The sequence below is a fragment of the Thermobia domestica genome, chromosome 4 (genome assembly GCF_964235325.1).
Source record: "Thermobia domestica chromosome 4, izTheDome1.hap1.1, whole genome shotgun sequence".
NCBI classification, from domain to species: Eukaryota; Metazoa; Arthropoda; class Insecta; order Zygentoma; family Lepismatidae; genus Thermobia; species Thermobia domestica.
Window position 1 is genome coordinate 300,630,125 of NC_137457.1, and position 15,616 is coordinate 300,645,740.

General features: G+C 33.6%; 1 protein-coding gene across 7 annotated transcripts in view; it reads right to left on the minus strand.

Annotated features, from left to right (window-relative positions):
* The window catches only part of LOC145684247 (uncharacterized), a 48,301-nt gene extending 32,685 nt beyond the window's left edge, over nucleotides 1–15,616 (minus strand). For 2 of the 7 annotated variants that reach the window (XM_081756369.1, XM_081756368.1), the window contains exons 1-2: nucleotides 15,376–15,616; nucleotides 7,984–8,546 (exon numbers count right to left, since the gene is read on the minus strand). In XM_081756369.1, coding sequence (XP_081612495.1) covers nucleotides 7,984–8,471 — 488 coding nt within the window. In that variant the 5' untranslated portion in view covers nucleotides 8,472–8,546; nucleotides 15,376–15,616. The other 5 variants (XM_081756364.1, XM_081756365.1, XM_081756363.1 and 2 more) reach the window with 5 other exon arrangements.

Sequence of the window (15,616 nt, forward strand, 5' to 3'; positions counted from 1 at the left end):
ATAATGTCTACACTTCTCAGTAATAGGGTAAAAAGAATTGGAAGGTCTAAAATGACTATTAACGAAGATGTGAAAGATATAAAAACCATTTAAAAGGGGGTTTAGGGGGATATAGCGGGATAAGCAAATCAAGGCACTTTTGAGAAATTATACCTTTAGAAATGTACTAACAACTAGTAGAAGTTTCAGATTGTCATATTTTTTTACGACATTTCTCGGTCCTAATGGTCAATAATCGTGAAACATTTGATCAGTAATTGTCAACATTCCATTTAATAGGTGAAAATCATCGCGACAACGCAAGGAGTTAAATGAATGGCACTTGTATTATAATTCATCAGATACAGCCCGCGACATAAATGGAAATGAAATGAAAAAATGAAATGAAATATTTGAGTTTTACGTCCCACGGTTATGTCGGTTAGGCTAAAGAACAGTGATGATGAGTGATGAATGAAATGGTGGAATGAAGAAAGTGGGAGGAAACGGGAGAACCCCGAGAAAACCCCCGCACACGGCGTTTGTCCACCCACGACATAAATGGGTTGCAGGACGAATGAACACTAATAACTTACCAAAGTCTCTACGCTGCATTCATCTGATGGATTATGAGATAATTCCACTTCATGAAATTGCTTTGTCTGTTAATGGAATGTTTCAAAACATTGTTTCCTTTCTTTATTGCTTCTTAGACTATTTTGGATTTATTTCTTCTATTTATTTGTTAACAAAAATCCAGATACGACTCTGTACCGCATTTACATAGAAATGTTTAGAAATACAACAGAGAACTTCATTTAAAAAGTGTAGGAAATTAGTTATTACATAATTTAATTTTTTGTTTGCTTTTATCATAATCTTTGACAATCTGTTACTTACTATCCTTCGAGTCATTATAGTCAACGTGAACGAGTGATAATGCACAGCAGACCACTTACTAGTCTGTCAGTACTTTTCCAAATAGCAGGTGTCACTATTGTCGACGACATAGATAAAATCTCCAACAAAAACTTCTTTTTGTTCTGTGTTATCACGTATCAGTTTCATCATATCACCAACCAAGAAAAATCCTCTAATAAATAATAGTCGTAGTCGCTATATCGCACAGCTTCTCCTCCCAAAGTAAATTGATATGTTTCGTGATTTTCTCTAGAAACGAACTGTTTCCAGTATAAAAAGGGTGCAAAATTACCGATGAACATAATTACAAATAACGCCACTTGCAAGCAGAAGAAAAAAACAGAATTAGTATAATATGAAGGTAATAAAATACAATTTATATTATTTGGGCTTGTAATTCAATCATTTGCATAATTAAATGTAATTTCCTTTTAAAATAGTTTTCGTAATACCGTTTTTACGTGTGAGGCTGAATATTTCATTTACACTATTTTAAAGCAAAATTATGTTCTCTACCACAATAGAACTTGATTGAGAAATTAGTAGAGCTCGCTATTTTTAACCATGCATACTCGTGTCAGAAATTCCGGAAACTATATATGTAATTACTCTGCTCGTTGTCTTTGACATGAAAACCACCATCAGTTAAAATGTATACAATGCAATATAACGTTTATTCTGAAACTAATTGCCGTAATTTTTAAACCAACCTTTGCACAAAAATTGGTTATAAATATATTGGATGAGTTCGTTAGCGAGAATGAACGGATGAAAAGGTTCAGTGATTCCAAATTTTAAAAAACTTAAAAACTTATTTCCGCAAATATGAATTGTTTCTATCTGTTGTTCAAAAATATCTCCTTATAAAACATTAGTGTATGAACATCATTATCCGAAAAAGAAATAAGAAATTATTTTAAAAAATTTGTATGGTCGCTTTTTTGATTTTTTTTTTATCCGACCATTCTCGCTATCGAACCTATCCGCCATATTTTCTAAACCGATTTTTTAACCAAGTTTGTTTTCAGTCCGTTCAAAATTGGGCGGTTATGCGGTTCAAAAGAAACGTTATATCGCTCGTATGTATCACCCTGTCTCTCTGGCCCTGGGCCAAGAAGTGGATTTTAGAATTTGGATTTCTCATTTAAAATAAGTAAACACGTATATCAGCTTTTTTTTTTTTTTTTTTTTTTTTTGACAACGTAGAAGGGAAGAAAGGGGCGAATGAGAATTATAAGTATTATAATAAGGCCTTACAGGTCATACCACATACAGTTTTCCATTGTCATTGTACTTTTCTGTTTAGCATTCACCATCGCAGCCTTTCTTTGATTAACTCATATATGCCCATAGTTGCTTTATCGCAATATTTGTGGTGTTATTAAATAATGTTTTATTTCCTTCAATAACGATCTCGGTGTTGCGTTTTCCCAACAGGTATTTTTCGTTAAGTAGTGCAAATACTTAAAAGTTTTTGTTTTTAATTCTGGTACTTGCACACCCCTATTACTAATGTTAAAAATACTACTTAATTTCGTGACAAAAAAATCTTCCGCGTATATATGGATTAATGAGCAAATAATTGTCAGCAACAAAATTTAATTAAAAAATCTCCAACTCATGCTCTTCAAATCGCAACAATAACTTAAACATATAAAATATAAGATAAACATAGGAATGAACTATAACTACTACTGTTCTCTTCTGGTAACCCCGTGAAATTAGGCTGAAAAGTAACCACGTGGTGGAAGCGATTAGCAATTCAGTTTTCAGCAGTAGTTGGTCTGACGCAGCGAAGCGGGTATGTTCACCTTGTTATAAAAACAAACACATCTAACGTTGAGTTCTCATTTCAGAGAACGTAGAAGCAGTGCATACGCTTCAGAGGACAATGTAACATAACAAGAAACCAGATTAGAAGGATTCTGAGACGCAATGTAAAAAATGACTACGCTGAGATGCAATGTAAAAAATGACTGTGCTCTCACATGTAAGCAGCATCGTGAGTGCTCAGGTCTACATTTCTTACTCATTTTTTGTATTACCACTTTTAGTTTGGAACTTTCAATTTTCAAGAACAGAAAATTCAGAGAAATATTGAGTACTGTGTGTGTAGACAAGATTTGTATTGGATTGAAATATTTTTTCTAAAGAAAATCATACGTTTTCATTGTTTACATAAATATATTACAAAGTGAAAATATTCCTTGATACAATTTGGACTTCATTCTGATCCAGTGTTATTTTGATATATTGTAATTACTAAATCTTTTCTCCCCTTAATGTATAATAAATCTGTTATTTCGTTCCTTTAACTCCATGTCTTTTTTCAACAATCTTAGAATTATATGTACAAATCAAGGTCAGCAGTAAAGAAGCAGAGGGCCATTTTTATGTTATTGCTTACTTATCACACATTCTTTTTTATACACCTTTGCAGTGATTGCAAATATAGTAAAAGGGTCGATCCATGCAAAAGTGATCGAGAAAAAAGAAAAATTGGCGCTCGACCTTTTCAAAACGATCTAATTTTTATGAATGTTTATCCTATATCAGGTACTTCAAAGCCACAATTAATTATTTTTACAACATCCCGTGGTGACACAGCGGCTGCCGCTATTTTGCGTTTTTTTTTTCTTTTTCGATTTTAGGCGTTTACGTTGTTTTTAATATCTCAGCATGTATTTGTCCTACGAAATTGAAAATTGCTGGACGTCTCCAACACATGCAGAGCTAAAACTTTGATCTCTTAACATTTTTGCCTAAAACCACTTCAAGGGGTGAAATCAGGGTCTACAATAGTAACATTTTTAGACATTGAAGACATGTTTGGGGAGAGGTAACAACTTACGTAGAGATCTGAATTTATGTGTGCATTTAGTCCGGGGTCATAAGTTAATACACAAAAATCTACAGATCTGTAGCTGCTCCCAAAGACCTGGAAAAAATCGTAAAGTTGGGGAATTATACCAATTTAGCATGTTTCACTGTCCAATATCTCCAGTGGGTCTGGATAAAAAAAAATGTGAAATTTTGGGAATAGTTAGTTCTTTAGTATACAATAACACACAACAAAGCGTGTTTTGTGTTTTTGAGCACAAGGGGATCAAGGTATTAAGTAAAGACGTTATATTCTAGGAGGTGTTCTGTTCATAAAATCTACTGGAAATTTGTTGTTGTGAAGTAAAAAAAAAAAGTAGGATAATTGGTTAATCCAGGAAAAGGCTCTCAAGCTCATTTCTCTCCTCTAGTTATAACACTGTCTTATCACACCTACAGCAGTACTGGTGAAGAATGCCGCTATCAGCAGAAGGCGAGGAAAGTCAAAATGCACCCTTGACAAAAAAAAAAAAAAAAAAAGTCGGCAAGTCCTCCTTGCTCTTGCTGCTTGCTATGTCAATGATATTCCATCATTATTATTCTTGTTTTAGCTGCCAACTTATACAGAAGACTGTTGTTCTTTCGTTTGGTCTACATTCTCAAGTCAGTGAACACTTACTCGCTGTAAACACTGACTGCGGAATGTAGATCAAACGAAAGGACAACAGTCTTCTGTATGAGTTGACAGTTAAAACAAGAATAATAATGATGGAATATCATTGATATAGAAAGCAGCAAGAGCAACGAGTACTTACGGACTTTTTTTTCGTCAAGTGTGCTTTTGACTTTCGTCTTCCGCTGATAGCGATATTCTTCACCAGTACTACTGTGGGTGTGATAAGACAGTGTTATAACTAGAGGAAAGAAACGATCTTGAGAGCCTTGACTGGATTAACCATTCATCCTACTTTATTATACTTCAACAAATTTCCAGTTGAATTTGTGAACAAAACACCTCCTAGAGTATGACGTCTTTACTTAACACTTTGACCTCCTTCTGCTCAAAAACACAAAACGCGCTTTGTTGTGTGTTATCGTATATTAAAGGACTAACTACTCCCAAAATTTCAGACTTTTTATCCAGGCCCATTGGAGATATTGGACAGTGAAGCATGTAAAATTGGCATAATTCCCCAACTTAACGATTTTTTTCAGGCCTTTGGGAGCAGCTATAGGTCTGTAAATTTTTGTGCATTAACTTATGACCCCGGTCTATACGTGCACACACAAATTCAGACCACTACGTTAGTTGTTTTCTCTTTCCAAACATGTCTTTAATGTTCAAAAATGTTACTACTGTAGACCCTGATTTCACCCCATTCAAATTGTTTTACGCAAAAATGTTAAGAGATCAAAGTTTAGCTCTGCATGAGTTGGAGACGTCCAACAATTTTCAATTTGGTAAACCAAATGCATGCTGAGATATTCAAAACAACGTAAATGCCTAAAATCGAAAAAAAACCGCAAAATGGCGGCAGCCGGTGTTGCCATGGAATGTTATAAAAAATAATTGATTGTGGTTTTGAAGTACCCTGATATAGGATAAACGTTCATGAAAAAAATTGATTTTTTGGAGATAGTCGAGCGGCACATGATTGATCACTTAGAATAGATTGACTTAAGTGTTTTGCATCGACGTGATTGATGTTAATTCATACAAAAATTGCTTATTATTTCCATGCAGACATGGGATTCCAACACTTTGGAAACTTAAAATTCTGCTTATTTTCCATTGCATTGCAAGTATGCTGGATACTTACTTTGGAAGCATACATATTTTATTTCTGGAAAATTTGTATATCTTTTTGCAATTACTGTTTGTAGTGTATAATATGCAACTTGTAAAGCACTGTTAACTAGAAATTTGCAATGTAAAGTTTATGTAGAAAAATTATAAAACTCATATTAGTCATATTATCATAGCTGCTTGAGGTTTGAGACCTACTTTAAGCATATAAAACGCGTAACGAAGCTTACTCCGGCTACATTCTAACAGTCATTAACTGTAGCATGTAAGAATATCACTGAATTGTAAAACTATATTTAAACATTACATCGAGAGATACTTTAATTAAATAACAATGAAAAATTGAGGTATTTTGTGATTTTGTATCCTCTTTACTTCAAGGAGCTGTAAAATGATCTGACTTCTTAAGCAAATTACAGAATTTTCCTACATAATTTTAACTATGAAAATTTCCTGCCAAACGTACATTGCAAATTGCTGCAAACTTCCCTACAAAAGAAGTAAATGTAAAACGTATACAAATTTTGCAGGAAGAAAACACCTCAGCCATTCTATATTTGCAACATAACTGCAATATGAATTCGCTGTATGCTCGCAAGTTTGTTGTTTACTTGCAATGTACTAGAAATATTAGAAAGTTTTCAACAAATTTGATGCAAATTTTGGCACACTTTCCGCAAATTTTCGGGAATGTTTTTAGCAAAATTTCAAAGAAAGTTTGATTTTTCTAGCAAATTACGTTTGCTGTAAACTGTAGGCAAATATTTCATCTTTGCCATGGCAAACGTTCCATTTGCTTTTGCAAACATTTTCGTTTGCCATGCAAACTTTCTAAAGTTCGTCAGCTGCCAACTTAGTTATTTGCAACAAATTTTCAACAAACTTTCCGTTTGAGAAGGAAGTTTTCCTGCAAGCTTTTTTGCTTGCCTCCGCAAATTTTTAAACATTTGCTGCAATTCTTTTGTGCTATCTGGATCATCAACATCACTCTTCTGCGACTGCATAAATATGCCAACTATTCTTCCTTGCACTATTTTCTTGTAAGTCTTCTCACTTATAATACGAAAAAATTGTACACTCTATTTCCACCTGCATTTCTAACGTTGTTTATTCTTTCTCATAACTGTAACACGTTATTATCATAATATAATAACTTCGGTGAAGATTTGCATTTTTGCTTTAATTTTGATGAACAACGAATTACCATGAATTTTACTATTACCTGAATTCTCGAAATTAGTTGACAGAATCGTATACAGCGAAGCCAATGTAACGTAATAGCCACCTGTCACTGTGGTTTTAGAAAGAGTAGAAGTACTCGAACAGTTAAATTTTCTTACTACAGAATGCTATGAACTACGAAGCAACAAATTAGCATTTTTGGAATTTTACTTGATGAAGCAATAACTTATTTACTAAGGAAATACATATGCGTATAAATATAGAAAGTACATATTACAGCAAGACAAAATTACTCAGAAAATTGAAAAAATACAGATATTAAACAGTAAAACTTGTGTAATAATACTCTTCAAATAAGCAGGTCAAAATAGACTCAAATAGGCATGCAAGGGAATTTTAAAACTTTTCTCGGTTATTTGCATTATATGAAATAAAATATTTCAGTTTAACGTTCAAATATTATTCAGGTTAAGGGAGACGATGAATGATAAATTGGAAAAGTTCGTGGTATGAAAATCTGGGGGAAACGGAGGCACCCTCACAACTCACTGACACAATATTGTCCACCACAAATTTACCTAGACGAGCATTGAACCAGGGACCCCACGTGCCAGAGCTACAATCTATACCATTCACCTACCGAGCGCTCTATTTTTTTTCTTTGTATATAAATATCAATTTACCGTATCAACTGTGTTTTCTACATACGTTACTTCTACTTACCGCTCCATGCTATGAACCTACTATAAGATTTGAGATAGTTTTTAAAACTTATTTCCGAAAGTACTTTGGCATATTGTAACCAGAAGTGTATAGTGCATATTGTAAATAAACATTATATTGGTATAGTAATACAACCAATGTTTAGTCAACATTATCTTGGTTTACGCCTCGCCAGGAATACAAACCAAAGAAAACGTCGAATTAATCTTCGTTGAAATTTCAGGATCGAACTTTATTACTTCAACTCATCCAAACGACTTATTTTAGACTATAAGGTAAAAGGTATAAATCAATTGTTCTTTCGTATATTTCCGAAACCGAAACGCTATTTACAATATTTTTCATTGAACCGTGGAGTGTGAAATCATTTAGTTAAATATGCATCCAGAAACTAAGTACTCGACTATACTCGTTTCATTCTACTTTATTGTTTATGGTAATCTTAGCCTAATTTAAAGTAAACAAAAAATTTATAACTATTGAAATTTTACTATAAATAAAATTTTAAGATAATTAATGAAACTCAGATATGGAGAAAAATTCAAACGTACCTAATTTCCTGAGAACGGTCATCTATTTCTCGACAACGGTCATCCTGAGTGTTCTTTTCGATTTTGTCTTCATTAAAGCCAAACGTGCAGTTATTTGGTTCCTTCTCACCAAATTTAAAGTTACTTGACTTTGATTCTAATAATTCCTTGTTAGTTTGTAGAGGTTTACCGTTCACAGATAAATCAGACATTGATAAACGCTTGATCAAACATATTGCTTTTGAATTTAGTTTCCTATCTGCAGTTTCGGTATTATTCTTACTTTCTAAATCTATTTTCCATTCAGACACCAAACGTTCTTTTGACATGGGAAGTTTAACGTCCTTATATTGTTCCAATTCACTTTGAACTGATAGTTTAACAGTATTCTTGTATTCGAATTCATTATTATCGTTTTTATATAATTTGTAGTTAGGATCTTCAATAGATTCATTTTCTATTTTTGTTTCTAGTTTCATCGAACCAATTCTTAAACAATCAAAAGCCATTTGTGTAACTCAAATGTTGCTGTCGGTGCAAACTTGAAATGTTTCACGTTCAGCATACGAGAGCTGCGGAAAATCCTGAAAATATTAAAATAATTATTATTTATCGATACAAAAACTTATTGTACAAAACAAAGGTACTTCATTCAAATAATCTTTGATTTCTTAAAGTATTTCACTAATGGAATCAAGCATACTAAGGTAAAGATCAATGAAAAAATCAACTACTTGTATCATTCTAATACTATCCATGCCAATTTACGATTATTATTCTGCTTTCTTTTAAAAAGTGATTTAACGACTGTATAAAAACAACTTTGGACTACATTCTCTAAAGTAATTTTGATAGCAGTCAATCATCATTTGCATTAAACTACTTACAAACATAACTAAATACACAACATTTAATCAGCATAAACAATCAAAACAATTCTTTATTACAGCGGATAGCACAAGTAAATACATATTTTCCAAAAGCGAAGCACTGCAAGCGTCACACAAAACTAGTTTGTTAAAGTCTCTAGCGGCTTGCCTACAAACTTTCTCCATATGTGATGCGCTTGATACAAAAGAGAAACAAAACATTCTTTTTTCCGTTCGGTTCTCGTCTACAGAAGACCTATATATGGGTTGGTAGCACTCTATTACCCCCTTCTTCCCCGAAATGTATGCATAACTCGTGCATTAAAGCGATTGCGTTTCTTCAAACATGTACATCTTATACCTGATGAAGTTAGCTGACGTCATGCATGTGTCCCCTTATTCACCCACAAACTGGCTATCAAAGGTGACGATAGGCCGCCCGCTATTAATTAAAAACTATTTACGACATTGCAGCAACTTTGATTATGCCGGATTAGGGAAGGAGACAGGGATGAAAGATCTCGCCTTGGCATTGCCTAGTGCGACTGATAAGAAACACTGCAAAGCCCTAGTCAGAGTGGCTACCGAAAGATATCGCATGCCGGCGTAATGACTCGGAAAATGTTTATACCCAACTTATAATATTCTTGCTATTGCATAACATAGTGCGCAATATTTGTAATGCCATAACTGCGAATGTGGTTAATTACATGCTTCATGTACGCATGTAATTCTTCCTGTATGTATGTATACCTCCTAGGTATATCTGGAGGAATGTATACATTAAAAAATCTGGTTGTTTCTATCTCAACGAAATACATTTGTATATTTTGATACGTTGTAGACAGTTGAATATTTACATTACTATATTTTAGATTTTTATGAATACAAGTGGCTAATCCCACACATCAATCTTCCCTCAAATATTCGGTAACCTTATAGTTACGAATTTTGATAGGGAAGCTAGGCTTACTCCATGTTTCTTGAATGAAAATTATATCACGGTGGAAATTTTGAATGAGTTGCCAAATGGCATGTTGTTTAGGAAAAAAAAACTGTACATTCGATTGCAATAAAACTAAACTTCTCTTATTATTATGAGCCATTTTCACTCATATAAATAAAGATAGCTAGAATCTTTTTGGAACAAAATGCACAAAGCATTTTTTTAACGATTTTAGTGATTCAAAGAGAGTATAGAATGGTTGAGCAAATTGTTCAATTGAATCGTTGGAAGGACTGCTATTAAACGAGGATAATATATTCTCCAAGAGTTGTTGTTTTTATTTGCTATTTTGATTTTAGATACACTATCTTTCGAGATGTTAATTTTTTCTAGCTGATATTCTTGTAATTCTTGTGGTAATTGATTTAGTATGATTGTCCAAGTACATTTAGACCATCTGTATTTGTATATCCCTGTTCTCTCATTGACTATCGTATTCTTATCCCACTGCTTTGGGGAGAGTGAAGTCCTATTTTCGGGATATTGGTCTTCTCAGGATAAAGTTGAATTTAGTATTCCTGGTTAAGAAAGGAAATGCATCACTGTTATCTGCTTGAGAACAAGACGCATGGGCTTTCCTTGTTATTGTATCCTTAGAATTGTGCTCATTAAATGTAGAAATCCTTGAAAATCTAGGTTGTATTCCAATGTTCGTATTATCGTATTCCGACGTTTCTTGAATGGAGGTGGAGCAGTTTCTATTGCTTATTGTGTTGATTGCTCAGCAACTAAGACAGAGTTAAATTCACTAACCCTATTATTTACGTTAGCCGTTTTATTAATAACATTTGTTCGTAAAATAGTGCTATACGGTAATGCAACTTGATTGGAGATCGTCCTCCCTATCTGAGTATTGGCTTCATTGAATGAGATATTTTGTTGAACCTTGAGTATCATTGTTTTCTTTTAACGTAGTCTTTCAGTACAGTCTTGAAAAATGCATCATGTGCTTTCCCCGCAACGAAAGCACTTAGGTGGGGAAGTGCAATTCTGCAATTTATATTCCAGGGAAAATTATGACAAAAGTGCTTTGTAGATTTAAAAGTGCGTTCAGTATGTCCATATCGTAAACATAGTTTCCATTGTCGAATAGTGAGTACGTACGGTTCAATTCTAAGTTTAAGAAAGAAAAGTTTAAAATCAAGCGGCAAAGTTTGTGAATCAAAGGTCAATATAATAGTGGAAGTAAAATTTTACGAAGTTCTTCAGTCATTCCGTAAATATGACGAATCGATACGATTCGTACATCACACTGAATTTCTTTTAATAATTTATCGATTTCCACCATGGGATCTATATGTGTGTGTGTGTATGTATAGCGTTATTAGGTATATAAGCGAGCCAATTCTTTTCCTTAAGTATTGAATGATCTAAAAATTTGTTCACATATAATCCTTTGTGAAAATATACTTAAATTAATTTTTTATCTATTGTTTGAAAATTTTTGATGTCCTCTATGCCAGCTAGATATAATTTTCTACTTATAGACATTAGATGTTTACGACTCAAATCTTCTGCATTTGATTTGACAAAAACAAAATAGGGACCTGTACATAATCTATTATATTCATTAGGAATAACTACATTGTCTTTACTAGGATCGTTTAAAGGTACTTTATCGTGTGCTGAATAAGCTGTTTTTGGAACTGAAGACATATCAGAATTTTGTTTAATAGTATAGTGATTACCATTCATGTTGTGAGCTTCTTGAATATGCTTATTTTGTAGTGAACTGGAGTCAGTCATAGTAATTACAATCTCCATGTCATTGCAATCCACCATGTCCAATCTCACCGGTAAAAGTTCCTGGGAGATTATTTATTTATTTATTTTTTATTTTTTTTTCAAAACAGGAACACACAATGTTAAAATGTTTTAATAGCACTAATTCATCACACTATAATCACAAGAGTGTTTCTGAAGATTAACTGATGATAAGAAAATGATTAATTAAAGCTGTAAATCATTTTTGTAAAATATTGTGTGTCATCAAAAATCTGTTGCTGAACAACGGACGCAATTTGTACCCTAACCTCTATTGTACACTTTCTCAAATGAACTTTTAATCTGCACTTCGTTCAAGTATCTTATCAAGATAGAACATGAAAATAATAATAAACAAAAGACGAAGTTTGCATGCTCATAAAAAAGAAAGATGAGCCAATATTTTTAAATGAATTATTTTCCGGTTATTCTCAAAAGGTGGTATTATTATTATTATTATTATTATTATTATTATTTGCAACGGTAGATAATTTGTTTCTGTCGTGGAAGTTATTTTCTGTCATACATCTTTAAACACTGAGGAAACACGCAAATACAAGCATCTCAATAGCCTAAATAGCATTTTCGTACATTAAACTAAACCTTCATTTCGTTTCACATAACCCTGATCGAAGTGTATGCGAATTGTACGTCGAATGCCAAGATTACAAAACTGTAGTACAAAGTTATTTTTTATCTCTGGCTCCTGAACTTGAGGTACTATCAGAATATTTGGCCTGCGTTTTAATTGAAACTCAAGACGGCTGGCTCAGGGATTTGAATCATAAGTATAAGAGGGGATTTTATTCCTATTCTGTATTACGTAAAACTATCGACCTCTTTGTTACTCTAGAAAATTGTATACTTCCTTCTTGCTAGAAATCGAAATATAAACGAGTGTCAATGGTGCAAAGAATATCTCACGAAACACCTATGGAACTTCACGGATTCCTTGTGCATTATTATATTATTATTATTATTATTATTATTATTATTATTATTATATTATTATTATTATTATTATTATTATTATTATTATTCTCATGATTATTAGCTTAGTTTTATGTCTAAGGGAGACTGTGATTATATGGATAATAAGGATGGCATGACAAAACCAGCCCGAGAAACCCATGCAAACGATGTTTGTCCACCACAAAACGCACTTGGTGGAGGCTGGTATCGAACTAGGAACCGGCGCCAGACGTGAACTACCGCAGTCTCACAAGAGAATTCCAGTTTCGTGTGTACAGTAGAACATATCTGCTTAAATGGTATTTAAGTAGGAATATGGCTTTAATTGTACATATAAATTTTAATAAAACCCAATATTACTCAATGAAACCCAATATTGTCCAATAAAACCCAACTTTACCCAATAAAACCCACCGGTCTAGGTTTTCAAAAACAACCTGGGTTTTTCACAACCCTGTTTACGACAGATAAAATAAGTTAATGCATATGAAAGATGACTCTATTAGATGATATTTTACACCGGCACACAATGTACAGAAGCTGTATTTAACATTTACAAGTGAAGTAAAATTACTAAGAAACCATGAGAAGTGTTATTGAAACTATCATCATTGCAAGAATCCCACTTCTTTTCACTATCTTTGCTTATGTGTATACCCGCCTTCACTGACGCGCCTGGTCCCTTCGGACTCACCCCCACGCTAACGCGCCGGCTCGCCAGTTTCGCCCTGCTCTGACTCGGTTAGATAGCATTCGTGCTTTCCAGTGTAAACCTAGCACAAGTTAGTGTTTTTTCTCTGTAGTTTTTATGCAATTCATCCGGAAGCCGTATTTCTACGCGTAAATTTTCAACAATTATTTTTGATGGCCCTCTTCAATTTTATATATGCCACGTTAGATATTTTCATGCCGCCCAGCAGAAAGCTTTTAGGGGATGATAAGAAAGAAATTAATTAGTGAAAGAATTATATCTTTTTCAACAATTCTTTCTAGTGGTGAGCCAGTACATATACATGGCCTCCTAAAGTCAATCTGCACCGATGTACCATGTATTTAAGACATCTAATGAAAGCACCCTCGTGGATAAGTTTTTAGCGTAGTCGGACTTGACGTGGGAAACCCCAGTTCGATTCCCGTCAGGAGCTGATGGCTTCGGATCCCACATATAGCCTCGCTGCTGAAACAAATAAAATTACATCTAATCGAACAATGGTTTAATCCAAATTAAAGAAGTGTAAGTAATATTTTCGGTTTTGAATTTATTGCTGGCAAGATTATAGAGGGTTCATGTTTGTATGGTAACACACTTTATGATAATATAGATAACAAATACATGTAAGCACCTAAAAACAGAAGCATTTCCAATCGTGTGTTGGAGAAGTACCTTATATGAAGCTACTAGTTATTTGTCTGTCAATGTCATTAATTTTTTCCCCATAATTTAAGCATGGAAATTTATGTTGGATATATAAATAGCGAAAATAAGTTATATAAACATTCAGTTCATAAAATGTAATACTGATTACCAACTACAAAATCTTATCCAAATACATCACTGGGAGAAGTGAACCCTGCACCACTTATGTTCCCAGCTAAAGCCTTTGAGCAAGGTTTGTAATGTGTATACAATGTGAAGATATAGATTCCAGAAAATGACATTTTAAAGAAAATGTATAGAAGGTATAGAATAATAAGTGATAGAAAATCGACAAAGTAAGAATAAGGAAATAGTGAAAGAAAATAAGGTTACTTTACAATGCCCGCTCCAGGTGGTGTACTTTTACAAGACGAGAAATTATATCCTACTAATTTGAATAAAATGGATTAAAACTTCCATAACCTTGAGCTAACCTGACCCTACCCTATCGTATTGATCCCTAACCAGACCCTACTCTACTGTATCATTTTAAAGCGGTCCTAGTTTTCGATACGCAGCTGGAGAGTGTATTCTAAAGTTTACCCAAGAAATGTAATAAGTAAATGTTACAAACGGCAAAACATAACGTGAAAATCGGGAAAAGGTAGGGAGAGAAGTCCAGACAGGAAAAGATGGATAAAGACCCAGACGGTCGGGGCGAAAAAAGTTGGAAAAAACTTAGAAGGTAGAATGTAAAAAAAGAAAAGGTGAAAATAGGAGGGGTGTATGCACAAATAAATGGTAAAAGAAGAAAACGTAATGTTACAGATTTACTGTTCTTATCGACATGTCTGTAAAATTTACAGAAAAAAATTGTAATAATATTTTAATAGATTTAGTATATAAATAATCAAAATATAGGTGCAATTTTATTGTACGGATCCATACATAAATTCATTGTATACATACTTCTTTTTCAGTAAATCGATCTTTACAACTTTGTGACGTTTAATATTTTGGAGATGGAACATTATACTCCCATTTGTAATCACATCCAAATGTGCCAGCAGTCAGTGGCGGCGATAAGGGCCCCGCAGACCCCGCGGTGCGGGGGGGGCCCCGGACCGGAGGAGGCCCCTACAAAGTACACTCGGCAGGGCACCTTGTACATGTTATTTATAATTTTAATGCATTTTGAAAGCGTTTCTACAGAGCCTATAACTAATTCTAACAGTTTCACTGAATTAAATAATGAAGTAATCATTAAAATTAAATAATGAGGTATGACTGTGAACATGTAAGTCAGGCTGCTCTTTGCGATTTTCCAAAGATTTAATTTTCCAGTGTAACATTTGTATATTATTATTAGTCTATTATGCCATATTTTCGTTATCGTGTATCTTAGACTACAATTACCGTGTATTACAATAAATAATCGTGTTTACCGGAAATATCTACCAAGAAAACAATTCGAGACATTGCAACTTGTTAATTGAAGAAGACAGTTGTTTACTGAGTAGTTTGTCAGACTTGACTACTGCCTTACAGCTGCACCTCACATTTCCTGTCACAACTACTGTAGCAGAGAGGTTTTTCAAAATTAAAAATTATCAAGAATTATTTACGGAGCACCATGAGTGAAGGTAGATTGCGCGCGCTTGTCATCTTCAGCATCGAACATGAAAA